General features: G+C 35.3%; 1 protein-coding gene across 3 annotated transcripts in view; it reads left to right on the top strand.

The window, feature by feature from the left end:
- The first annotated feature begins 419 nt into the window (after positions 1-419).
- LOC124353002 (neurofibromin-like) overlaps positions 420-27,816 on the top strand; it is a 52,981-nt gene continuing 25,584 nt past the window's right edge. For 2 of the 3 annotated variants that reach the window (XM_046802784.1, XM_046802783.1), the window contains exons 1-16: positions 420-455; positions 872-1,005; positions 2,363-2,537; positions 4,498-4,737; positions 5,760-5,963; positions 10,689-10,811; positions 11,762-11,900; positions 12,023-12,187; positions 12,631-12,870; positions 14,695-14,875; positions 15,025-15,208; positions 17,179-17,314; positions 18,746-18,907; positions 20,771-21,029; positions 21,348-21,486; positions 21,905-22,007. In XM_046802784.1, coding sequence (XP_046658740.1) covers positions 894-1,005; positions 2,363-2,537; positions 4,498-4,737; positions 5,760-5,963; positions 10,689-10,811; positions 11,762-11,900; positions 12,023-12,187; positions 12,631-12,870; positions 14,695-14,875; positions 15,025-15,208; positions 17,179-17,314; positions 18,746-18,907; positions 20,771-21,029; positions 21,348-21,486; positions 21,905-22,007 — 2,562 coding nt within the window. In that variant the 5' untranslated portion in view covers positions 420-455; positions 872-893. The remainder of the gene's footprint in view (positions 456-871; positions 1,006-2,362; positions 2,538-4,497; positions 4,738-5,759; positions 5,964-10,688; positions 10,812-11,761; positions 11,901-12,022; positions 12,188-12,630; positions 12,871-14,694; positions 14,876-15,024; positions 15,209-17,178; positions 17,315-18,745; positions 18,908-20,770; positions 21,030-21,347; positions 21,487-21,904; positions 22,008-27,816) is intronic. The other variant, XM_046802785.1, reaches the window with a different exon arrangement.

The raw sequence follows: 27,816 nt of genomic DNA, 5'->3' as shown, positions 1-27,816 counted from the left end.
ATTAAATATTCTCAGCCCTTCTCCACTCCTTCCTTCACAACAACCAACAATTAGCTAAAAATATTTATCTTGGGGCTTTTTCCTTTTATTCTATTATTATGTACTTCTTGTCAACTTGAGTTCCTCCGCGTTTGTAAAATGTCCAAACTGCCTCTCCCATTACTACTCTGAATACTCTGTAATACTTAGTTTTTTCTTACTTTCCTTTTGATTATTATTCACATATTCTATCCTTTCTGATTAAATCATGTCACTCTTCTTTTAGAAAGGCAAGATTTTCAGTGTTTAATACGTTCACTCATATAATCATGTTCACCTTTAGACATGATTGTATATTTACTTTATTTTATTTTCTGTAGATTGGGAAACTGGAGAAGACATTGAAGAAAATAGAAGAAATCTAATAGCGCTCACACACAAAAAGTGTTTGATGCTATCGTATCATCAGCGGACAAGTAAGTTTATTACTATTTTTACTAACCCTCTGCAAATCACATTACATTTTTCAAGTTATAACAAACAGCAGTGCTTCTTCAGATAAGTTTGAGTAATAACTTCAGAGTAAAAAATTAGATTCCCATTGGCATGTTGTAAACAATTATAACTCAATTAGTACAGAAAATATATTAATAATTTTTCATCAACATTGTTTTACCCTCTTAACTACTTATTTTATAGATAATATTATTATATATTGTAATAAACTGAAATTGAGACAAAAGTGTTCAGTTTTATTTAGAAAAGGTTTGATTTTCAAATTTTATAAGCTATAAAACAAAAATAGTACAATACATTGTGATTTTTAAATAATAAAGAACATAATTAAATTAGATAATTATATTCAGTAACTATATTACGTTTTTTCTCACAGATTTCCACCTCAGCTTCGCAGTATGTGCCACTGCTTGTACCAAGTACTCAGCAAGCGCTTTCCACAGGTTCCACAGAACAATATTGGAGCTGTCGGAACTGTTATATTTCTCCGTTTTATCAACCCAGCAATAGGTAATGTCAACTTATCCACTTCCAGTTGATGACAGTTTATTGACCAAAAACGTTTATTGGAAATGTTTGGACTTATTAAACATTAAATAACTGAAAACGCTACTGTTTAGTGATAATTCCTTAGTTTTGGAGTAATATGGTATACTCTTAATAAAAATGTATTAAAAATGCTTTTTCCATATCAACTTTTTTTGTAACAAATAATGACGCCAAATGTCCAAACTCCTTACTATCATTTCAAATTATTCATTGTCAATAACAAAAGTTTAAACAAAGAATTTTTCATTTCATTTCCCCACCATATACCTTCATAAGTGGATGTGCATCATTGGCTCTGCCCATTTCAGTTTAACATCTCTTGACTGAAGATGGTTCTCCTCAGTGAAGCTTAAATATCTCAGATTGTAATTGGTTAATAATGATTTGAAATGGTGAGAACTGAAAAATGCTTAAGATACAACATATTTGTTCATTCATAAATGCAGCGCATGGTACATTAAATAGTGTCAACAATATGAATAAAACCTTTCATACAGGATATGATAAATTATTATTACAGTTTTAGTCCATATAACCGTTACAGTTATGATTTATCTGTCGGTTTAGTCATTTACAGATAGTCATGGCAATAAAACATTTAAACTTAAGAACTATGATTATTTTTCAATATACTGTAGTAATTAAATGTGTACACAAATATTAAATTGATCTTTACTATTTAAAACTACTATTAAATTATGCAAAACTTTATTCATCAATCTATTATTAATTCAATTCATTCTTGTTATTAAATCTAACATATTTGCATCAAATAACTAGAAATAACTTTCTCCAAAATAGGTGTTTACCTAATTTGGCTACCTGAATTTAAAAACAATTTGTTGAAAAGTACCTTTGCTGACATCAAACTTTATTTTTCTATACAATATTTAGTTTTTTGTAAAATCATTGTTTTTGTCATAATTGTAATTTTGTATAAAAGGAGACAAGGTTTTGTTCTACTTTGTGTCATCCCAATGGCAGAAATCATTGTGTATGCTTTATCAGTTTATGTTATTTAATATATTATTCTATTACACATACAGAATGCAGTATATAAAGTAATAGTGTTTTGGTAAATGAAGATTTTTGTTTAAATTTTGGTATTCCATAAGTAGCTTTATGGGTAGTCAAAAATTATTTGTATAAATAATATATTTTAAAATAATAAAACCTTGTCAACCAATTTCCTTGTGAATGATTTTGACTTTTATTTTTATGCAGTATCCGCCCCAGGAGATGGGAATTGTGGGGAAGGTGGTTACCCAACCAGTAAAGCGAGGTTTAATGCTGATTTTGGCTTTTATTTTTTATGCAGTATCGCCCCAGGAGATGGGAATTGTGGGGAAGGTGGTTCCCCAACCAGTGAAGCGAGGTTTAATGCTGATGTCAAAAATACTTCAAAACATAGCAAACCACGTGGAGTTCAGCAAGGAACAACACATGATACCATTCAATGACTTCCTTAGAGCTCACTTTGAAGTAGGACGAAGGTAATGTATATTTTAATCTCTTGAATATTAATTAACAGACAAGGGATGTATTCTGTCAGAGCATTAAAAGAATTTCAAACTTTGGTGATAGAAAGATTATTGTCAAAATAATGGTATGTTAAAGTAAAAAAGCTAATAGTTACACCAACAGTATCACATACTATTTGACTGGCGCTGCCAAACTGGATAAGTGTATCATATTTTACTGTAGTAAAATGTTTATATACCATTTGTTAAAAGCAATATAGATGCTTTTATTTTCTTGTCTTAAAATATAATATGAGCTTAAAATTAATGCTTGTGCTGAATAAAATTGAGATACGAGTAGGCATTTTTAGTAAAATAATCTTTTCAACATTGTAGTGTTACAGCTATTTTATATTATAATTAAATTTAAATCATAGAAACTTTCCAAAGTTTGGTACATACAGCAAGTAGTGTTTTTGAGCAACCAAACAAAATTAACTCAGTAGTTCTTTTATGCGCTAGTCAAAACTCAATAAAACTAATTTAATTTTGTGTATAAAAACACACATATACAAGAAAACAAATCACAGGTTTTTGGACTTAAACATTGTTAAAACTTACAAAAATGATAATGTAATAAGATTGTAATATTGTAAATAAATAATACTTATATGACATGACAAATATCTGTAAAACTGTTTTCCTTTCAAATCGTCCATCATCAATGATAACTTCAATCAAAGAAAACAAATAATTTTGTATTTCTTCTGTGTGAAATATATCAAATGTCTTGATATTGCTTTCAGTCCCAAGGGACTACTCTCCAGTTAGTGTAAATACCATAATCCTAAATCTCACATGGGACTGAGAGGGTTAATTTGTGGTAAACATAGTTTGCTTCTTCCAGTAACTAAAAATATCTTTTTAAATACAAATGTTAGTTTCATTTAATATAAATCTATTCTCTAAGTTTATAAGGAAACATTAACAATCTGTCTTCCTTTAAATTTATTTTTAAATAAACGGTGTTGTGTAATTGAAAATAAATTGCTCTGATAGAAAAAACAACTCCCAAATAATTTGAGTGGAAAGTGGATGCAAATAATTTTGTAATCCCATGAAATAATACTTTTCACAGATTTTAAAAATTCATCAACACATTCACAATGACGTGTACCCGATTGGGTACACACCAGGCTTTTGGAAAGTGCATTGTGCGCTCAGTGGGGTACACTTAACTGTGCATTTTATTATTGCGTTTTTATTGTTTGACTGTCTTGGTGGTTTGTTAAATTTGATCCCGCCCTTAAATAAACACCTCAGACTATTTTATTACCCGTCAGACTCACAATTGCTTAATTTTTTTAGGTATCCCTTGGGGTACATGGAGAAAAATGAAAAAGTATAGAAACATTGTTTTTGCTAAAGCCTACATACTTTCTCGTTATACTTAAACGTTTAAAGTTTAGCAATACATTTGTCATGTTTGAATTATTCTTAATTTGACCTTAATATATGACCTTTTGACGCCAAAGTTAAAAATTTTTTATGGCTATAATTTGTTATATATCTTTTTTGGATATTTTACCCTATGGGACTGATATTTTAACACTATATATTTTTCATAATTTTACCTTTAATTTAAGTATATATATATAATATATATATATATATATATATATATATATATAATATAAACTATATATGTATATAGTTTGAGGTTAAAATAAAAATTATAAATCAAGGTCAGAAACAGGGCTAAAATCTTGGAAACAAAGTCAAAATGAAAAAAATCTTTCATACATATGATAGACTCATTTAAAACACATTTTACAAGTGGGCTATTTCAATTTCGTTATAAACAGTTTGTGTTTACTGTGTTGAAAATAAAATGCAGTGTATATTATTCTAATATGTTTTATATAAAAATGTTATACTACATAGTGTCGGAACATTATGGCATAAAGAAATTTAATGGTCACATTTCTTTCAGATTTTTCATCCAAATAGCATCAGATTGTGAGACGGAGGACCAAGGTTCCCATTCAATGTCATTCATCAGCGATGCCAACGTTCTGGCTTTGCATCGACTGCTCTGGAACCATCAGGAGCGCATCGGAGACTACCTGAGCAGCAGTCGGGACCACAAGGCTGTGGGGCGTAGGCCCTTCGACAAGATGGCGACACTGTTGGCATATCTCGGACCTCCGGAGCACAAGCCGGTGGACTCACAGTAAGTCTTCAGTCCTTCTATCGTTTTTTAACTACCGTGTTGCATGTTCAGAACTTATTTGGCAATATTTTCATAATGGTGACCATCGTGAAAATTTGATATGAATTTCCTAGAATTTCTTTTAAATTCTACAAAAATATGGTAATATGGTCTTCAAAAATGTATCATCTTTAAGTATATAGTTATAAATACTCCACACTAAGCTTAAAAAGAACTATGTTTTATTGTAAAATGTATAATATCACAATAGTCCCCATTTCAATGTTTACACTGTGCAATAACTTTATTGTGCATAGTACTGTAAAGTAAAACTACTGTGTTGTGCTGTGTTTAATTTTAATTTTCCACTGTGCAATGTAGTGCTGGCAATTTGTTTCCAGTAAGAATGTACACAACCTAGACATAATTGTCTATTGTCTATGGTGCTTTATGCTTTCACTTATTAAACACTCATGGACTGTGTTCCTTTCAGTGCCATCTTGACTCAAAGGAACAAAAAAAGACACACAATGAACTAAATCAGACTTTACGGCGGGTATCCAAGACAGGACTGTTACCCTAAGCCGGAAATATTTTGACAGTCAAAGCTATGTGAGCTCGAGGATTTTTCTTCGTGAAGAATCCCATTAATGATTTTCCCAGAAATCATAGAAGCATATCTACAGAAGTAGAATGCATCTCCATATTTTTGTAGTGTATTCAGAACAGTAATATAGCAGTGTTTGTATCCTGCTTGAAATTCAGACAAGGTTCTGATGTCTAAGTGGTTGTCTTCTCAAATTATTTGAATGTTAACATTTTGTTTTCCTCAATTGATCTGCCAGAATACAGTCTAGTATCGATGTCTTTACAGTCATTTTTAAAAAAGTACTTAAAGCACTCAAATACCTGTGTATGTATATTAGAAAATCATCACCATACAGTAGTTGCAATATTAAAATGGTTTTATACTAGGGCCTCTGTGAAAATGGTGTAAACACTTCCAGCTCTCCAAGTTGTTGACTAACGGCAGGATGCCACATGTCTGTTGACAGTCTGCTGTTCTCGTCTTACGCACGATGGAGCTCCATTGACATGTCCAGCACCAACTTTGAGGAGATCATGGTGAAACATAACATGCATGAGAAGGAGGAGTTCAAGAGCATCAAGTCACTGAACATATTCTACCAAGCAGGCACGTCCAAGGCGGGTCACCCTGTTTTCTATTACATTGCCCGAAGATACAAGTGAGTGGGCATGGCGTAGTTTAACTATACCTCATAATATATCTCTTTATTCTTGAAGTCACACATAGTATATCAAACACATCACCAGATCCTATATTAATATATAGTTATACCCAGAAAAGTCTTTGAATTTTGTTTTCAAAATATTGCAGTTTTAGTCTCTATACTATTAAGAAAATTTTCATAAAAGTTGGTTATCTGCTTATATATATATATATATATATATACAGGGTGATTCAAAACTAAACGGCAATCTCTCGAGAGCTTATTCTATAGCTAAAAACAAGTAAAAAAGTTCATATAACCATATGCCCGGAAACACTTCGTTAGCGAGTCACGCCTAGCGAAAGATTTCGCCCGGATTTCAGAACCCTTGGTGAGGTCAAGCCGTATAAAAATGGTAAAGGTAGTTACAAAGATACAAATACGATTGTTTTTTTATGTTTTTATATCTGACAAATTTATTAAAATTCGTCCCAGAGCTGTAAATGCAATACTTTCAGAGATATCTTACGTAAAACACAAGAATTGGTGCAAAGAAATAACACATTTTTGTGTTTAACGTAAGATTACTTCCATAAATGTTAAATAAAGGTCATTTTTTTCTGAAACAAATTTGTAGAACATTTAATTCTGAAAAGATTCATGTGAATTACTTAGGAAAAAAATTAATAATAGGTATTGAAATTTAGCTTTATTTAAAAATAAAACAGACACACAAAAATGCATATTCTTATCTGCATAAAATATTAACTAATGTTTAGGTTGTTAGTAACAGCTGATCATTTATTCAACACTTTTTATCGTCATATTTTCTTTGCAAAGGTTTGGCAATATCAGCTGATCAACAATTAAGTTCATGAAGTAATATTTGAATAACCTTTATGGAGGTTTTTGTATTGTGGCGTGTGAAGATTGTATTTTGTGAGATCCTGTGATTATTTGGAAATATTTTATACAAGTGTATAAAACATTTTATTAAATATTTATTTTTAAAATATTTTATTAAATATTTTTGTAAAAGTGTATGTAATTATCTTAGTAAATAATGGCAGATAATGTAAATGGTATGTATTCGTTTGAAGAGTATACGGACATGATACTGATTTACGGCAAAGTTAACAAGAATGGTTTAGCTGCAGTTCAGGAATATCGTGATACTTTTCCACATCGAAGAACACCTGATCGCAAAACATTTGAAGCTGTGGAGAGACGACTTAGAGAAACTGGTAGCTTTAAACCGAAGCGAATAGATACTGGTCGTCAACGTAGCGCAAGGAACTATAATAATGAACAAGCAATAATAAATGCTGTAGAATTATCACCAACCACAAGCACCAGACGATTATCACGTCAGTTAAATATTTGCCAGTCAAGCGTATGGCGGACACTTCATGAAGCACAGTTGTACCCATTCCATATAACACATGTTCAAGACTTATTACCGCAAGATCTTAATAAACGGAAGATGTTCTGCCGCTGGTTAAGAAGAAATTGTTTACGACATCAGTATTTTCTTCGGCGTATTCTCGTTACTGATGAATCCTGTTTTACTAGAAATGGAATTATAAATTTTCGTAATACCCATACTTGGGCGTACGACAACCCACATGAAACTGCGACGAGGCATTTTCAAACATACATTTTCAGTCAATGTATGGCTTGGTGTTCTGGGTGATAATTTGATTGGTCCATTTTTCCTCCCTAATCGACTTAATGGAGTAGCGTACTTAAATTTTTTAAGAACAAACCTGCCTACCCTCTTGGAAGATATTCCTGTTCAAAACAGAATAAATGCATGGTTTATGCACGACGGAGCACCTCCACATTTTTCTAATGATGTGAAAAACTATTTAAATGATACATACGGTAGACAATGGATTGGTCGAAATGGACCAGTAAAATGGCCACCACGTTCTCCTGACCTCACGCCAGCAGACTTTTTCTTATGGGGTTGGATGAAGTCAATTGTTTATTCAAAACGGATTAACACCATAGAGGAGTTACGTAATCGCATTACAGAGGCGGCAGAAACTATCAAGAATGCTCCAAACGTTATGAAACGCGCTAGAAAAGAGTGGATTCGTCGTGCGAAAACGTGCATTGCTAACAACGGAGGACACTTTGAGCAACTATTATAGGTGATTATTACAGTTTTATAAAGGTAAATACATTTTATGTTAATGTTCAGTCTAGAATAAATGATCAGCTGTTACTCACAACCTAAACATTAGTTATTATTTTATGCAGATAAGAATATGCATTTTTGTGGTGCGTCTGTTTTATTTTTAAATAAAGCTAAATTTCAATACCTATTATTAATTTTTTTCCTAAGTAATTCACATGAATCTTTTCAGAATTAAATGTTCTACAAATCTGTTTAACCCTCTTAGTGATAGAAGCCGCTCTAGCGACGTTCATTTGTTTAATATGAATGATAGAGGTCGATGCGTCGACGTTCAAACATGCCTTCGAATTCGTCATCGCTGCCCGGCTATCTTCGGTTAAATTCGGCCGTTATTTACTGCATTGTGTACAGAAACGTCTCCTCTTTCCTCTAGATCTGTCTCCAGATGAATTGTTAAAAGAATTAACAAATAGCTGGTATCTGTTACGACGTTGTGTTTTACTCACGGCCGCTAACCGCCGCGCCGCTAACCTATGAGTTGTGTCGGCGTGTTTTATCGGTGTTTTTTTCGTTTATTCCGATCGTAATACGTTCGAAATGGCGGATGATTTACGTTCACAAGATATTAGAAATGTTTTAGAAGAACAAATGAGTGATGTTAGTGACAGTGATATCAGTTCAGACAATTTTCCCGATGATTATAATTCAAATCCTGGTGCAGGCCATTCCCTCCAACGCTTACCAGGAAGACAAGAGTGGCTATGTATTGTATGTGGCCACACAAAAAAAGGGGAAGATCATGATTCTAGTGTCCAGGATGCAATTCTGGTGTTCATAGAGAGTGTTTCCATAAATTGGATCATTTTTGGAGACCAAAGTATCAAGGGAGGAAGAGAAAGCATGATAGTAGTTGTGCCTAAGAGTGAATGGAAGGGTTTTCTTCCATGTACATACTGTATATATTTCCATCATAACAGGTTTTTCAAGTAAAATATTGTACGAAAACTGTATATATTATTTATCTTCATGAAATTTAGAAAAAATTGGCTATCTTCGAATTTTTGTCTAGTAAGTTATGTGGTTTTTGTAGTAAAAAAATTTTTTTTTCAAAAAAACAGTTTTTTTTAAAATTTTTTGAGCAAGATTTAAGGGATATGTACAAAGGTAAGTAGTTTTATTTATTGCAAAATCGTTCTTTATGTTTTTATGAATATTTTGGTATATAATATGTTGTATTTTCAATAAAATTAATAATTTTTATTATTTTTTAAGAAACCCCCAGCGAAACACTCCAAATGCACCTATCATTCATAATAAACATATTCATCACTAGGAGGGTTAAGAAAAAAATTACCTTTATTTAACATTTATGGAAGTAATCTTAGGTTAAACACAAAAATGTGTTATTTCTTTGCACCAATTCTTGTGTTTTACGTAAGATATCTCTGAAAGTATTGCATTTACAGCTCTGGGACGAATTTTAATAAATTTGTCAGATATAAAAACATAAAAAACAATCGTATTTGTATCTTTGTAACTACCTTTACCATTTTTATACGGCCTGACTTCACCAAGGGTTCTGAAATCCGGACGAAATCTTTCGCTAGGCGTAACTCGCTAACGAAGCGTTTCCGGGCATATGGTTATATGAACTTTTTTACTTGTTTTTAGCTATAGAATAAGCTCCCGAGAGATTGCCGTTTAGTTTTGAATCACTCTGTATGTATATATATATAAGCAGATATATATCACCTTTTGTGTATAAAATTTTGATGAATGTGATAATTTTTGTCAACTTATTTAATTTCTAACTGTGCAAAAGAAACGCACTATTCTTCACAAACACATAATATTCCCGTATACAGTATGTTCATCCCTGAAACCATAGATTTTGTAGTTCTTTGAAATATTTATTAGAATTGTTTTAACATAATTGTAATCATTCATTTAAACTATCTGTTTTATGTTACACCACATAAAAATGTTTCTCACTGTCAGCCAACAAGATAAAAAGACTGAAAGTCTCCGTTTTCAGTCAATCATGGAGCAGTACTCATATGATTGGCTGACACTGATTTTATTTTTGTTATGTGTCTGATAGTGAGTATCAAGTGAATCAAACTAAATAATTTTAATCTTAGAAATAAATTATCATTTCATATTTTGAACCCTTTTGTGATAACCTCTCACTTCGACTCCTACAAAAAAAAAAGAAAACAAAAAATAAAAACTAGTACAACTGACAATCAATTTCTGTCTTAAAAGAAACTTCTCTATTAATTTCACAAAATGACTGTAATAGGCACTTAAATAATAAAGATACCCTTGTGTCACCTGAAGCAAAATAACATCAATCAAATTTTATTAATGTTATTGTGTTTGTTGTTATTCCTGAATATTTTTCAGTTTATATCTACCATATGACAATCTCTGCTTTTCACCTATCTTTCGTGAAATACAAAAAGAATTAGGTTAAAATCGATCAACTCATTTTAGATAGTCTGTTATAAAATAAGTATGACTGTTCAGTATCACAAATTATTATTTTTTTCTATGTAACATTTTTGTTTAGTATTAATTTGAAACTGTTGTTCCAGGATTGGTGAGACCAATGGAGATCTACTGATTTATCATGTAATTCTCACACTGAAGCCTTTCTGTCACTCACCGTTTGAACTGGTAGTAGACTTCACACATACGTGCTCCGATAACCGATTCAGGTACAGTTATCGGTATCAGACAGTCAATATTCTTACTAAGTTATATCATTTAATAACTTTTTGTAATTTGTAGTGGTGTAAGGAAACATTCTGTAATTTTGAATCAAATATTAGAGAAGAAGTCTATTATTTGTTTGGGAATAAAGATTATTGTTTTGCTTTATTGGATTATTCATATGGAGCCTAATATCAAATTCAAAACCAAGCAAAGAAATGAAATTACACGGACCAGTCTGATGTGTAACTTACTAAGAAAATAAAAATTTGCTATCACTTTATAGATCAGCAAAAATATTTGGTAGAGAACATGGCAGACTGTTCTCACAGCCACTTATATGTTTACACTGTTTTCCATTGTTTCTTCTTCAAAAATTCATTATGTCTAGATTAATTTTTCACAAATATATATCAGTAAATAATAATTAAGTGATGACAATGTTTTGGCTGACATCTGGCTGTAAGTTAATAAAATTAACCAATGTTAGTAACTTCTGTATATTTAATAATAAATAAAACTATTATTGTAAAATTTAGTTTCAAATTTTACAGATATTGTGTTACAATTCACTTATTTATCATTGTTAATATTAGATCTTTCAGCTTTTGGTTAGTATTATTGATCAACAGGATTATTATTGAATAAGTATATGTTATCATTGCATTAACTTATGTTCAGTGTATATTAAATTTCACTTTGTAGTTTTTTCAATAGAAAGTCACATGATAATAATTTTATTTATAAATGTAGACAAAAAGTTGCCTATTCAAGATTAAATTATTATAATTACCTCCTTTATTGATGAAATTGGTCCAATATAGGACTTTTAATGTATAATAATCTTTGAACTTTAATTAATTTAAATACAATTTTAAGAGTCATTTATATACATTTTTATACATATTTTCATTTGTTCAAATATTTTTATATTATAGATTTGTTCTATTTCTAGGACTGAATTTCTTCAGAAGTGGTTTTATGTCCTACCTGAAGTGGCTTATGAGAATATCCATGCAGCCTATATCTATAATTGTAACTCATGGGTGAGAGAGTATACAAAATTCCATGACAGGATGTTGATACCTCTTAAGGTAAGGTCTAACTATTTATAAATAAATAATTATTACATAATGAAAATTACAGTCACAATTAAAAGTATTATCTTTATTAAATGATGACATGTATTTTAATAATGGCATCATTGTGTTTATAGGGTAATCGGTCTCTAATATTCATAGAAGCTCCAGCTCGTTTGAATGACGTTATTGATCCAGACCAACAGAAACTGCCAGGTGCTACACTTTCGCTGGACGAGGACCTGAAAGTCTTCAACAACGCCTTGAAACTTTCACACAAAGATACAAAAGTTGCAATAAAAGTAAGTATTTGTATTTTATAGATAACTAGCAGTTGCCCTTGGCTTCGCATACAATTTCCCGTTGAAAACAGCACACTATATTCACTTATTCTTTTTCTATCACATTCTAAACATTGCTGAGATAATTGATAGTCGTTCCTTCGTGAGCCTCTTGGGCGCATTATGAAGGTATGTACCATATTCCTGCCTCTATCTTTCGTGGTTTTTGCTAGGTGTTGATAAGTTATTCAGAACAATTAATGTATATGGATGAATCTCGGTAAACTAATTAGGTTATAAAGAATCAAATTCGGTCTGTTAAAATTAGATTTCTGTCTAAGATATTTCCAGTATTATTTAGGAGTGTGCCTTCAAGAAAATGTATCAAAGAAACCCAATTTCGATCATACTCTATGTTTACTGTTCCCCCCATTTTTATATACTCACTTCTAATTTGTTTCCAGGTTGGTCCAACCGCTATCCAAATAACATCCTCGGAGAAGACTAAGGTGCTGTCACACTCTGTTTTACTGAATGATGTATACTATGCATCAGAGATAGAGGAGGTCTGTCTGGTGGATGATAACCAGTTCACACTCACCATTGCCAACGAGTCGGGTCCACTCTCGTTCATTCATAATGACTGTGATAGTATTGTGCAAGCCATAGTTCACATCCGCAACAGATGGGAGTTGTCTCAACCGGTTAGTTTTCTTTTACCTGAGTTTGTTTTTTATGATAGGAGGTTTGTGTAGGCAATAGAATTTTTTCAAACTTTTGTCTCTGTTTAAGGAAACAAAAATCTGAACACTAAAAATTAACACTACATTTTTAGATCTGCAATCTGATGTCTTCATCACTAACCAAACACTTACACTACATGCTAAGTTAAAGTAAACAAATAATACCTATGCATTGTGGTGTTCATACTAAGTGGTAACAGTGGACCTGTTATTGACAACTCTAGTTATACTACTAGACTCAGTATTCAACAGTATTTGCGATTGCCTAAACCAAACTGTTCTTTGTTTCAGAAATGTTTTGTGTTTTAAGTTATAAGTTTTTAAATTTAATTCCAAGTGAAATTAAAATTAATAGATCTATATTTATTTTTAAAAAGAGGCTGAAGGTTTGGTTATTGAGTAGAAGTGTTAAAGATATTGAAAATTTATATTTAGTTGTTCAGTAAAAATATTCTGTTCTTATTTTATAAATTGTAAATGTATGTTTTTATATTGAAGGTGAGTTGGATTTCTCTAATTAATGTGTGTTAATTTTGATGGTTATGAGTAATTTTAGTTTGTTTATTATTATTTGTTTGTATTTTCATATTGTTATTATAGAACTTGGGTTTGCTGCTTATTATTAAAAAAATTAAATTAAGAAGCTGATGATGGCTCCCACCCAAGTGCAAGATTATTTTCTTTTTGGGTTGGTATATTTTTTCTCTGTAATCTGTATATTGTTGTATACTGTATTTACATGTATTTAAAAAAAGATAAAAACTAAACGCATTATTTATTTATTTGTGACATGCTGTAATCAGTAAATACAACAGATATGTTGTGTGACAACTCCATGCACATTATCTCTTAAAATAAATTAAGTGCATGTTTCAGGGATAGTGTTCATGGAGTAGATACGCAATATGTTGTTGTGATTAATAATTACTGCATGTAATGATGCATTGGTACGATTTGTTTACTTTAACCTAGATTGTGAGGTTATGTATGAAGTGAGTTATTCACCTGAGGAGGAGAACGTATTGAAGATCTCGAAACATAGTGTTACTGATTTCTTGTATCATTGGATGATGTCAAGTCTCTAGTTAGATTTTTGTATGTAGTTTAGTTGAGCAAACTATGATAAATCATAAGGATAGTTAACACGTTCACAATGACAAAATTTTTTATATTTGTTGAATTTTTTAATAATAATGACAAAAACCGTAATAGTTTTTTTTAACTTAACACATCGCGTGCGGCGGGGTTACCGGCGACCGCCACACTAGTGGTGTTTGGCGGTCGCTAGTGACTGCGCCATATGCAATGTGTTAAACGTCTAAGTGTAATAAGGAAAGTATATAAGGTTTGCACCAAAAAAATTATTTCAATGTATTTTATTTCAATGTTTCTCCATGTACTCCAAGTGGTAACTAAATAATTAAGCAATCATGCGCCCGATGAAGTACACAATAGTCGGAGATATTTCTTTAAACACGGGCTCATATTTAACAAACCACCTGGACAGTCAAACAACAAAAACGCAATAAGGAAATGCAAAGCAACGTGTATACCCCATCGGGCGCACAATGCGCTTTACGAAAGCCCACTGTGTACCTGTACATGACAGCAGTTATGAAATATAGTATATAGCCGATTGAGTACATGACTTTGTAAACGTGTTAAATAATTATTTACTTATTTGCCTGTTATAAATATATACTCTTTATAATAGTTTTTTTTATTTTCCTTCTTTAAAATTATATTTTAAAATCAATTTAGTCTGAATTCAAATGATTTTTCTAGGATTCAGTAACTGTGCACCAAAAAATAAGACCGAAAGACGTTCCAGGAACACTGTTGAACATGGCTTTATTAAATCTTGGCTCTTCAGATCCAAATCTAAGAACTGCAGCTTATAACCAACTTTGTGCTCTAACTGCTACATTTGATCTTAAGATCGAAGGACAGCTATTGGAGACTTCAGGTGAGTCTGAACATACCATCAAGTGTTTGTTCACAAAATCAACAAAATCAAGTGTTTGTACTGCAAATTCATTGTTTTGTGTATGATTCATGTGGTAAATTTTGTAAACGATTTGTCAAATGATATAAATGCTGTATGAATGTTGACAGGGTTGTGTATTCCATCTAACAACACAATTTTCATCAAGTCAGTTAGTGAGAAGCTGGCCACCAATGAGCCCCATCTGACCTTGGAGTTTCTTGAGGAATGCATTCAAGGTTTCCGAGTTTCAACCATAGAGTTGAAACATTTATGTCTCGAATATATGACACCATGGCTGGCAAATTTAGTCAGGTATACCTTTTATGGAATTCATGTCATTTTATGGTTAAAGAATCTGTTATTATTGTTATAGAGGACCATGTGGATTATACATTAATAAAGACAAGAAAATGAACAGATATTTCAAAATATTATGAAATATTTAAAAAATTATTATGATTTTATCCATTCTCACTCTTTATTTGCATTAGTTTGAGAAAGAATATTGGTTAATAATTTTAAGTAATGTTTTTTAGACCAATTTTAGTTTGCTTATTGGTCCCACTTAAAGTATTAATAATGCATTTCAAACATATACAGGGTGAGCCAGTCAAACCGGCGATTTTTAATGAGGTGTAATGACTTGACCTGCATATTGGAAAAATCATTTAATACTAAAAATCTAAAGTACACAACTGGAAATTTAGTTTAAACTCACCCAAACGTGATTTACAGTTTACTTTTTAAAAATTGTGTCACTTAAGTGATGCCCATTAGAATTTAGACATTGATCCAGTCTTGAACAAAAGTTATCCATAGTGTCTCGGAGCATTCTCAAAGGAATAGCATTCACTTCATCACGAATTCGTTGCTTCAGATCCATTACAAATGCTGGTCGGGTTTCAAAAACTTTTGCTTTTAAATAACCCCACAGGAAATAATCGCATGCGGAGAGATCTGGCGATCGTGGTGGCCAAGAAATGTCAACATTCCTGCTGATAACACGATTCGGAAACAAAGCTGACAGTTCATTCATAACCACTCTTGCCGTATGACTGGTAGCTCCATCTTGTTGGAAAAACGTTTGTTCATTCACTGGAAAGTTTTGAAGTGTAGGAACAAAAAAGTGTTGCATATAAAGATAACGCTGTGAGTTAACTGTAATTGCATTCCCATTATCGTCCTCAAAGAAATATGGGCCAATTATTCCTCTTGACGATATCGCACACCACACAGTGACCTTAGCTGAGTGGAGAGGCCTTTCATGCATGGACTGAGGATTTTCTGGTGCCCAATACCGGAAATTTTGTTTATTTACAAACCCGCTCAGATTAAAGTGCGCTTCATCACTCATCCAAAGATTATGGATGAGCTCTGGTTCATCCTCAATCAACTGTAACATTTGCTCACAAAAATGCAACCGAACACCATAATCTTGTACGTTTAGAGCTTGCACAATTTGTAATTTGTAGGGATGATAATTCAAATTTTTATGCATAATTCTTCTTACCGAAGTGAAGGAAATCCCTAATGCTGTGCTATGGCATCGGGCAGATCGACGTGGACTTCTTTCCACTGCTGTGTGCACTGCATTCACATTCTCAGGTGTTCGCACTGTTTTCATTGATCCGCCTTTTTTTTGTTGTTGTTGAACCTGACGATTCAAAATTCTGAATCCAGCCTTTAATAGCGTGGGCTGATGGCACAGGAGCACGAGGAGGCAGGCGGAAATGACAGCGAAAAGCACGTTGAGCACTGACGTAACTTTCACCGCCAGTGTAAAAGGCTTTAACAGCGAACGCACGCTCTTCACCGGACCAACGCTGCATGGCGACTAAACTTCCCAGTAGGGAGGACAAGAATAGCGGTGACCTTCACTTCTCCCCCCTCCCATCACGCAGCCGGACTCGTCTACAAATCGCCCGTTTCACTGGCGCACCCTGTACTACTAAATCTTTAATGCAGTTTAATTCAAAAAGAGAATTATTATGTGACTTTTTATCTGGGATTTTAGTTATATTTTATAAAACTTAATTGATTCAAATCTCACTTATATTTTATCATAACCAGATTCAAACAGATTGTTATGGATTTAAAAAATCTTTAACTTTTAGATTTTTAACTATTTTTACTTTGTCAAGATCTGTACTAATAATACAATTTGCTATTAATGTGTGTTAAGAGTCTTTTAAGGTTTTGTGTTTTTGACACATCTTAAAAAGAAATATTCATAATTTTCAATCTGTATAGAATCTTTTATTATATTTTCATGTACTTTTTAGGTTTTGTAAACCATCAGATGAAAGCAAACGGCAACAGAAAGTGGCTCAAATTTTAGAAAAACTTATCTTACTCACAATTCAGGAAGAACAAATGTACCCATCTATTCAGGCTAAAATATGGGGATCCATTGGTCAGGTAAGTCAATTTAAAAATTTATTATTAGTGATAGTCCATTGTAGAACTAGAACTCAAGACCTATTTTTAACTGAAGAGTTTTCCCGTACTAAAAGCCCATATTTCATGCGAGATTCAAATAGAGGGATGCTGGCTTGATACTGTCATGAATTTGTTTGAAGTGTTTTCTTCTTTTAAGAACATATACTAGAGTTAAGCTTTCTTTAAAAATTTTCAATATCTGAAAGGAAATGATTGTTTCATATTACTAAGGTGGTTGACTACGTCTTTAATTTATACTAAATAAACCTTGAGTCTTATGGCTGGTTTTTACATGTTTCCATAAGGCCCGTGTTACACTGGACCGCTGAGTTTCACAGCTGATAAGTGAGTTGCATTGCTAAAAAATTAGAGTACAGTGATGAATCACTTCTTTAAAATTTCTTGATATATTCTAATATAATAAGCTCCATTTTAAAACAATGTCTAAGAATGTAGTGGTGCAACTTTCAGCAGAGCCCCATAGCTGATTTTTGATGTTGCGCCACTGGTTTTCCAGCTGCTGTAGTGTAATAAGATCCCATACATTACAAACGACAGTAGAATGCTAGCAGCACAATTCAATTGCCTATTGTATTGAGGGCGTAAGATATGTTGTGTTTTGCTCTTATTAAGCTATCTATACAAGTAAGGTCATATTTTGGCATATTTGATATTTGCGTTGAAAAGGGTTATCATATTTGTATATCATAGCTTGAGCCCGTCATGCATTTTGCTTGTAGCGGGTGCTGATATTTTGAAGAACAATAAAGTATTAGCATCAAAGTCTTTTTTCTTGCAGTTGACATATGTTACATGAGAGTTCTCAGTTCTTGCTGATGGTTTTGAGTTCTGGGATTAAATTATACACAATACATGCACAATGATACTCTTTTCTATATGATTAAATGAAGAAATCAATTAATTAGGCATATCACCATAATCTTTTCGTATAGGCAGTTGGGCATGTCTTATTGAGTATGGTATATTCTTTTGTTTTAAAGTGACAGTTAAAATTCGCAACCTCTTAGATAGGTCCCTGCACTAAATTTTCGTTAACTGTGTTTTTGTGGTTCATTTTCTTTTTAATTGTTACCCCTTTCGTAATATGTTAGCTCCTAAATAAAACATGCGAATTTCAAGTAGTTTTTTTAAGGAAATTCGACTTTCCTTAAAAACCTGTTTAAGCTGAAACAATCTACTAGTTTATGGAGATTATACTCAGCAAATTAAATCAAGTGGTCAAAATTATCAAAGGAAAGGAAAGTTATCAAATTCTGGTAACGTTTATTTTTCTTCTATTTTTGTAGCATTAATACTGTATAAAGTTACCCTAATGATCAGGTGTTAAAACTTATTTACAACTGGAAAATTAAAGATTTGTACAGACTCCAAGAATTATGTGTTGCCTAGGTGCCTGAGCTCATAGACATGGTGCTAGACAGTTTCATTAAGCGGTCAGGAGAGGTGGGGGTCGGCTCTCCTGTGGTGGAAATACTGGCCGACACAGCTGTGGCTCTTGCCTCGGCAAACGTACAATTAGTCGCTAAGAAGATCATTGGAAGACTATGCAGGGTAAGAAAATTTCACATTGTTTTAAATTATTCATATAAATGTTATGCAAATGTTTGTTTTGTATAACGGCTTTGATGAGATACCATTAGATGTGAACTTGGTTTAATATTATGTTAAATGTGTATTTTGAGTGTACTAGGTATTTTAAATTAATTAACAGTGTTGACAAGCAGAATTTGTAGGTAAGAAACGTAAAACAAGAAAACATAGGATAGTGGTAATTGGAAAAATAAGAACTGTTACAAGATAAAAACATTTACCTCAAGCAAATTTCATTTTGACATGCAAGATCAGACTTTATTTAATGTAATTTATTTAAGTACTTATTGTAGGGTAGGCATAAAAACAATGCCAAAGACACGGACATTTTAAGTAAAATATTGAGGCTGGAGGACAGAAAAGTGAAGCCACTGGGAAAGTTAATGTATTCTAATTATAATTTTATATGAATAAAGGAATTTTGATTTAATTGGATGATAACTTATCAGACCTTCTTCAGAAACTTCCTGCTAGTGATGATACAATAGACTTTCTCATCATGTAACCTCAGATGGTCCACACAGTCTGACAACAGAAATGAGGACAGCTTATGGCAGAAATCGATAGAAGCCGACTGGTCTGTTCAGTTTCCGGTTATAATGTTCTCTTACTGGTGTTAGCATAGTCTATACGCCATTAATATAATACAGTATCTGTTAATGGAATGACAATGATTCAAGATATAGGTGACAATATAACTTTTTGAGTGAGTAACTTTATTAGATTGTTTAATCCTTTGATCAGTGCATTTAAGATAGCCAAACAAATGAGCATGGTATTTATCACTTGATTTCATATGAGAGAGCATGGCAATTGTCATAGGCTACAATTGAGAACTAATATTTTTTGTAACATACTGTATCATCTAGCAAAGTTTTTCTTGGGCTCATCAAGTTATTTCAATAGATACTGTACGAATCCTAGTTCTGTATGGTGGTGATTGTATAGCTAAATTTTATGTGTAACAGTTTGGCACGCCATACACTGTAACAGCCATATGGACTCATGTGCAGCCATCATAATGTATGCCGTACACACTTGTGGAAAGGTTAAACTGTCTTAATAGTTGATTTTTATGTAAAAGTATGTAATTTTTTAGTGGTATATTACATTAACAGAATACCTCTGAGGCATTTTGTAGTCTGGACGGGATCCAGACCCAAGGTGACTAGATTAGAGAGAGGCTACCATAGTCACGATTTCACATACTGTCAGTGATTATTATCATGAGCCCTCATACCACTAGTTATGATTGTCATGATTCCAAATACTGCCAGTGATTATAGTCATGATGCTATATCTTACTAATCATGATTCCACAGTGTCTTTCACTTCAAAAAGCTTTTGTGCACTTAATTTGCAGGAAGAATTGGCAGTTAAAAAGGCCCAGGTCTAGACTGTATGGTAGGTGATCAGTCTGCTTATGATGAATTATCTGTAGAATCTCATCAGCAGCAGGGTACGAGCATTGTCATGGAGCAACACAATTCCTAGACTGAGCATTTCTATCCATTTATTTTAAATTCCATATCAAAATTCATACCAGTCCATCACTCTTGGCATTTTCACCATAAACCTCTCACATCTGTCTATAAATAACAGTTTGCATTAGCGTTTATTCATACACCAGATAGCTGAACGAATCTTATAATAAATGGATTCATCTGATATACAGGTATTGAAATTATTATATATGACTAAGCAAATCAACTTTTATTATATAATCGTATAAACAACATGAATGATGGTGTCAGAACAAAACTCTCCCACCTGCCCTATCTTACAACTTACAACTTTGTATGACGATGATTAACTGATTGACAGGTGCTGGATAAGACATGCACATCGCCTACTCCCACACTGGAGCAGCATGTGCTGTGGGATGACATTGCCATCCTGGCCCGCTATCTGCTCATGTTGTCTTTCAACAACTGCCTGGATGTCGCCCGCCACCTGCCCTACCTCTTCCATGCGGTCACACTGCTCGTGTGCTCCGGCTCTCTCAGCATGCGTGCCAGCACTCACGGTCTCGTCATCAATATCATACACTCTCTGTGCACCTGCACCATGCCCCAATTCACCGGTAAGTTTTTGATGTTTATCTATAGTGTTTTTAATTTCTACGTTAAAAAAGCCTAAAAAGTGATTTATATAGGAAGTTTTTATTTTGAAAAACCATGTTAAAAAGGACTAAATGTCTGTGGTAACATGAGTAATTTTGAATTGCTCTGAACAATCTTAAATTTTGATTTACACAAGTGGATAGAAACTTCATTAGTTCTCTAATACTTTTCTGCATTTTACTAATGATGAACATCAAATAATAGAAAAAATGTATTTTTGTTTAAATGTTGACATTTAAAATATGATGTTTTATATAAAAGCACTTAATCCTTTGCAGAGGAGGCCCAGCGAGTGCTCCGCCTCAGCTTAGATGAGTTCTCTCTGCCCAAGTTCTATCTTCTGTTTGGAATCAGCAAGGTCAAGTCCGCTGCCGTTACAGCCTTCAGGTCCAGCTATCGCAACCCTACTGACACACGGTAACAACCCATCACCTCCACATGTTCTTCTAAAGTAAAAAAATTAATTGAAAATCAAGAGAAGATTTTTTTTCTAGTTTAGAAATTGATTAATATCCAAAATAGCTGAGGTGTATTGCAAAATATATTGTGTATTACACGTTAAATTAGAAGTTTCACTTGAGTAGGTATCTTCAGTAGTAGAATGAGAACCAGTACAATTTCCTTCTCTGAATTTGAAGATCAGCTACAATCTGGATTAGGAAGACTGAATATCATGCTTTCTTAAGTAAAAGTAAGTTCATATAGAAATATTACAACGTTCAAACAAATTGATGTTGTTGTACGTTGAGTGTAGTAAATTATCTACTTGCTACTTAATATTAGTCCATTAAAAAAAACACCTTTCACAATTCAGCTATTGTATGTTTTGTTCCAGGCTTGGAAATGAGAGGTATTTTACAGGACTCCCAACTGACAGGGAAAGACTCTCCCTTACTTCACTGGAAGTGATAACCGATGCATTGCTTGAAATAATGGAGGTTTGTTTTGATATTATCAGGTTTAAGAATGTGAACCTAAATGATCTGTTTTCTGTTATTTCAGAAATCTTTTGTTTTGGTCAAACATTTAGTATAAACCATCTTCTGGATCATTAATTGCAGATTTAAATTCGTGTTATTATTTTTTGGAATTGCTACAACATCAGAAAATCAGAAATCTTTATTCCATGTAAAATATATATACAGTTACATAGTCAGTATACATATAAACACATTACTCGAACTGATAAGCACTGTAGAAACATAATAATAGACACAATACTATCCATAATAATAACAGTAATACTATTAAAACTACAAAATAATATACAGTGTTATCATAGGGCATTAATAATTTTACATGGTTGACACCTCATTAGCCGCAGCTGCATTGAGGTGCCTTCGTTACCATTTAAACAACAATAAAAATTGCAGAAGACATTTTTTTTTTTTTTTTTAACAGAGGGCCAGGTTTCCTAGGCCTGGTAGTTGCCTCTCAGCCATCCGGCTTATTGTGCACCCTCTCCCAGGTTTTAAGCTGTATCAAATCCCAGGCCTTTACAAAACCATGAGATCTTCTGAACAATGCTTTCCTGTTCCAACCCCTCTTCCGTATGCATAAGAACACCTAGGGATCTTGAGCGTTTGCTCTGTAATGCCGGACATTCAAATATGACGTGCTTAGCTGTTTCGTCAGCCTCGCCACATTTCCTGCACAGTGTTTCCTGAACTGGAATACCTATTCTGTTCAGGTGACTTCGGAATATCCAATGACCTGTAATAAAACCAGTCACCTTTCTGATCTCCGTTCTACTCATTCTAAGGGCATCTGCTGCAATGTTCCTTGATGGTCCCTTGAGCATCCGCTTTGCCTGTACATTCCCCTCAGTGTTTCTCCAATGTTGTAGGTGTTTGTTAGCCATCCACTTGGTAACTGATCTACGTGCTAAGTTATATGAGACCCCACACATTGGTTCAGGACCGGTAAGAAGACGGTTGGCTCCCAAGTTAGCGGCAACCGTCTGCCCCTTCATTTCCTGTGATTCCTCTATGTCCAGGCACCCAAGTTAGAATAACTTTATTGGTTTTCGCCAGCAATTTCAAGACCTTATGGCATTCCCCAGACTGCCTTCGAATTACAGTCATGGTTGGCCAAGGCCTGCAGAGCAGCCCTGCTGTCCGAGTTTAATGTAGATGTTTTTGCCTTTGTAGCCCCTTTCCACATTAACTCTTGCACATTCTGCAAGGGCTGTAACTTCAGCCTGAAAGACAGTTGCCAGTTTACCTAGGCTAAAAGCTTAAGTTAACCCTCGGTCTGGCTCCCCAGACCCCCTGCCCCAGTACCCTTCAGAGTCTTTTGACCCGTCCGTGTACCAGGTTAGAGCCTTCTTCATGTAGTCAGGCTCACCTTTTGACCATTCCTTCCTCTCAAACAATGTTGACTTGAAATGGTTTTTCCCAATCCGTAACCTTTGCCATTCTGTCAGACATCATTTCTAGAATATCCAGTTTGAGAATGTCAACGATCTTGGAGTGCTTACTAGCATGGTGATAATGCCAGTTCCCATTGCACTTCAGTCTGTAGGCAGCCATCCTAGCCTCTCCTATGACGAATATGTCTAGGGGTGGGAGATTTAGCACTACTTCCATAGCAGCGTTGGTGTTCCTCTCATGGCACCCGTTGTCCCCAAGCATGCCAACCGCTGTACCTTTGACAGGTTTTTTGCGGCAGTCACCTGTTGGACTTTTGGCCACCATACCACTGAGCCATACACCATCATTGGCCTAATGACTCTGGTGTACAGCCAGTGTGACATGTCGGGTCTAAGCCCCCATGTGCATCCTACTGCACGTCTCACCATCATCAATGTAGTCTGAGATCGTCTGATTATGTATTCCAGATGACAATTTCCAGGTGAGTTTATCATCCAGTTTGACACCTAGATATTTGAACTCCCTGCTTAACTGTATCTGGCCCCCACATAGGACTGGCTGTGTGATTTCCAGTTTCCTTCTTCTTGTAAATGGTATCATGACGGTCTTTCGAAGGATTTTACTACAAGTCCTTCTTCGTCACACCATCGCTCCACAATGGCCAGTGCTCTCTGCATCATTTCCAGACACGTTACCATATGCTTACCTCTTATGAGTTATAACAACATCATCTGCATAGCCTTGAGCATACATACCCTGTTCATTCAGAGTCCAGAGTAAGTCATCCACAACTATGTTCCACAGGCTTGGTGATAATACACCTCCTTGTGGACATCCTCGCTGCGTTTTTGACCTCTCTTGTGATTCCGCACAGAGATGCCTGTGCTCTTCTGCTCTTAAGCATGTTACTTATCCACCTAACAACAGTTTTCTCCGTACCCCTGGATGTAAGCTTAGACACTATAGAGTGAGTACTCGTATTATCAAAAGCTCCTTCTATGTCCAGGAACACTGCTAAAGCTATTTCCTTTTGTTCAATAGCTTGCTCAATCTTGCCAACCAGACAGTGTAGGGCTGTTTCACAAGATTTACCTTTCTGATAGGCATGTTGATTTGGATGTAAGGGACGATTGATGAGGACTGTGTCCCTTAAATGCCTATCCAGAACCTTCTCCATGGTCTTGGACAAAGAAGGATGTTAGGCTTATTGGTCTATAAGCCTTTGCAACTCATAGGAGGGTTTGCCTGGCTTCGGGATAAATATAACCCTAGAGGTCCTCCAAGATGAGGGTATGACTCCTGTCACTAGACTAGTTCTAAACAGCCGTAGGAGCAGGGGTATCACCAAGTCCCCACTCTCCTGCAGTAAAGCGGGGAAAATGCCATCGGTACCTGGTGATTTGAACGGCTTAAAAGACTCCAAGGCCCGTTTTTATCCCTAAGTAGTTGATGACAGTCTTTGCACAGTTTCCAGTCCACCTTAGACGAGCTATCTCTAGGTTCTCGCCGCCATTCACTAACAACTGTTTCACTGGTTTGAAACGATCCTGGGAAGTGTGTATTCAGTAAACACTGAAGAGTCTCCTCAGGATCCTTGGTGTGAGTCCCATCTTCCCTAAGTATAGTACTCACCGCATTTGTGGGGCTTCGAGCTAGGACTTTTTGGAGTTTTGCGCAGTCAGGAGCCTTATCAATACTCTGACAGAATTCTCTCCACGAGTTTCTCTTAGCTCTTCTCACCTCTTTATTGTACTCTGTTAGGGCAGCAGAGTACCTATCCCAGTTCCTGCACGTTTGCATGTATTATATGCTCTGCGAAGGTTTTTCCTCAAGGTTTCCAGCCCCTGGTTCCACCAACATGCTTTTTTTCCTTGAGTTTTTCTCTCAATCACGGGGCAGGCTTTGTGGTACGATTCTATCATGGCGTTTTTTCAAAGAGTTCGCCATGTCCTCGACCCCCTTGCCCCTGATACCCATTTTCCCCTTACTAGATTTGTTTTTTAGCTCTGCATTGAAAGCTACCCAATCTGTTTTCTTTGGGTTTCTATAGGTCTCCTTTATTTTATACGACCTCATGTCAAAGGAGATATACTTATGATCTGAAGCAGATGCTTCATCTAGCACACTCCAGTTTAAAAACTTTAGTTGCAATATAGTTACTAGTCAGAGTTATATCTAAGACCTCTTCTCTTACCCCTGTACCTCTTCTTTGTACAAAAGTAGGTTTACGGCCTTGATTCATAATAACTAAGTTAGATTCTACTATGAAATTCAAGAGGCACTCACCCCGATTGTTGATGTTGCTGCTCCCCCAAGCGGTGTGGTGGGCATTCGCGTCACAACCGACAATCAGGTGCCCTCCGCGTAAGGGTTCCGAACTTCACAATCCGCCTCATCTCCGCAGTTGGCGGTGGTTCTGGAGAATCGTATAGGAGGTAAACTGATGCAAACAGGATTCTGATGTTGCCATCACCTGTCTGCAAGTGAACCTCTGTCACGGCTGTGTCTCTAGAACACATTTGTGCCATTTTTAGTGATTTGATTTTGTTACTGACATATATACATGCTCTAGGGTTGTTACTGCCAGAATCATATATCAAATTACCTTTAGCGGTGCTCATCCCCATCACACGGCTGCCAATGGTCCATGGTTCTTGGATCAGGACCACGCCTATGTCGTCAGCCAGGATCTTCTGGCAGAGTGTTGCCGTAGCTGCTCTGCTGTGGTGTAAGTTTATCTGGAGCACCGCTGTCATCCACTATTGATCATGTTACCTCCCTGCAGCTTGAAGGTGATCCTGTCACTGCCCAAAAATGGCGCATCGCCAGAGTCTTCAGCTTCTTCAGGGAGTCTTCGTCCACATGAAGGACCAGGAATTCGCCGTTGGTACTCAGATTTCCCTCCAACAGCAGTCCATTGATCCGTGTCAAGGTCATTCTGGTTTTTGAGGGCTTCGAACAGCTCTTGCTTGCTGTCCACCTCGATGTCCTTAGGGATAAAAGGTGGATACTTTAAACATCCTTACCAGACTTTTAGCTGGGCCCATTTTCAGCTGAACCCCTTCGAAAGGACTCAGCTCCTGGACCTGCTTCTCTAGCCACACCTTTGTTTCTGTGTTAACACAGCCGACCACCTATCGCTCCACCTTCAACATGACAGCTGGACATCCTAACGTTTTTGCCCTTAAAGGCGCATTTGCCCAGCACTTTTCTTCAGGTTGTTGGCTTCTTCCGTCGATAGCTTCACTTCTGGGTGGTCGAGCCGGACAATAGCCAGCTTCTCCACAGAGATCCTTTCGGCATATGTTTCGGGTGTCTTCTTAGTGACACCTCCATCATGCCCCTTTCCTTCTTTTCTCCCCTCCCTTTGCTTGTTCTTCAGGTGTCAGCTGCGATCGCTGCCTCTTCACACCTGGCCTAGCTTGGGGTTTGTTGTTTTTTTGGGCTGGTGCGGAATGAGTTTTTCCCTTGCTCTGAGGCCCCAACAACAACCAAGTTCCCTTTTGAGGAACCGGCTTCGTTGTTTGGTTTCATCAGAGCTCGGTTTTTCTCTTCCCACCTCTTCTGCCTTTCTTTTCCGGGGGATTATCGGCTCACCTTCTAGCGATAGCCTCTTCTATCCTCCGCTTTTGTAGTTCGCCTCTCGAGAGAGCCGCTTCTTTTTTGGCTCTTCCGGCCGAACTTCGCCTTCTGACAAGAGAAGTCTGTCTTCCTCCATTGGGGTCATCTCAGACACTCTTAGTTTGTTCAATCGGTAGCTCTTCTGGTTGAGTTTCGCTTACCTCTTGAGTTTCAGTTTTGGTTTTGTTTTGGTTTAGTTCATTCTCCATTCTGATCCCACGAGAACCGGGTATTTGCGGTCCATCTTCCCAGTGACCCGATTAGGAAGATAAGGGTAATTACGACTGGGTGTCCCCTGGTTCCCAGAAGGCTCCGTTGTAGACACTGAATATACCCCCAGTGCCACGAGACTCTCAGCACGGGTCGCATAACACCTTAGTCTGGGGTTGTTGGTAAAGTAGGGTGGGACCATCAGGAAAGGAAGGGATAGGTAGCTACTCTCAATTTCAGGGCCAAACCAAGAGGGGGAAAAGGTTTTCTACCCTTGTCACTGGAATAGTGACAAGGGAAGGTGGCTTCCTCCCCTTGCCTGCCACTCCCTTAGAAGTTGCAGCACAAGACGAGGATGGTACATCACCCACGATCCCATCTGGGACAGTGGCTGATGCCGATGAGGATGCCATTCCCCCACGGAAACGGCATGCAGAAGACATGCTCAAATATATTTTGTAGGTTTAAATTTAAATGTATAACTAAAAAGATACAATTTGAGTTTTCATTTTATTAAATATTCTTCAACTTCATCGATATTAAA

This window comes from Homalodisca vitripennis, chromosome 1 (assembly GCF_021130785.1).
Source record: "Homalodisca vitripennis isolate AUS2020 chromosome 1, UT_GWSS_2.1, whole genome shotgun sequence".
Classification (NCBI taxonomy): Eukaryota; Metazoa; Arthropoda; class Insecta; order Hemiptera; family Cicadellidae; genus Homalodisca; species Homalodisca vitripennis.
Note: the sequence above shows the minus strand (reverse complement) of the source record. Positions and strands in the feature narration are given on the sequence as shown.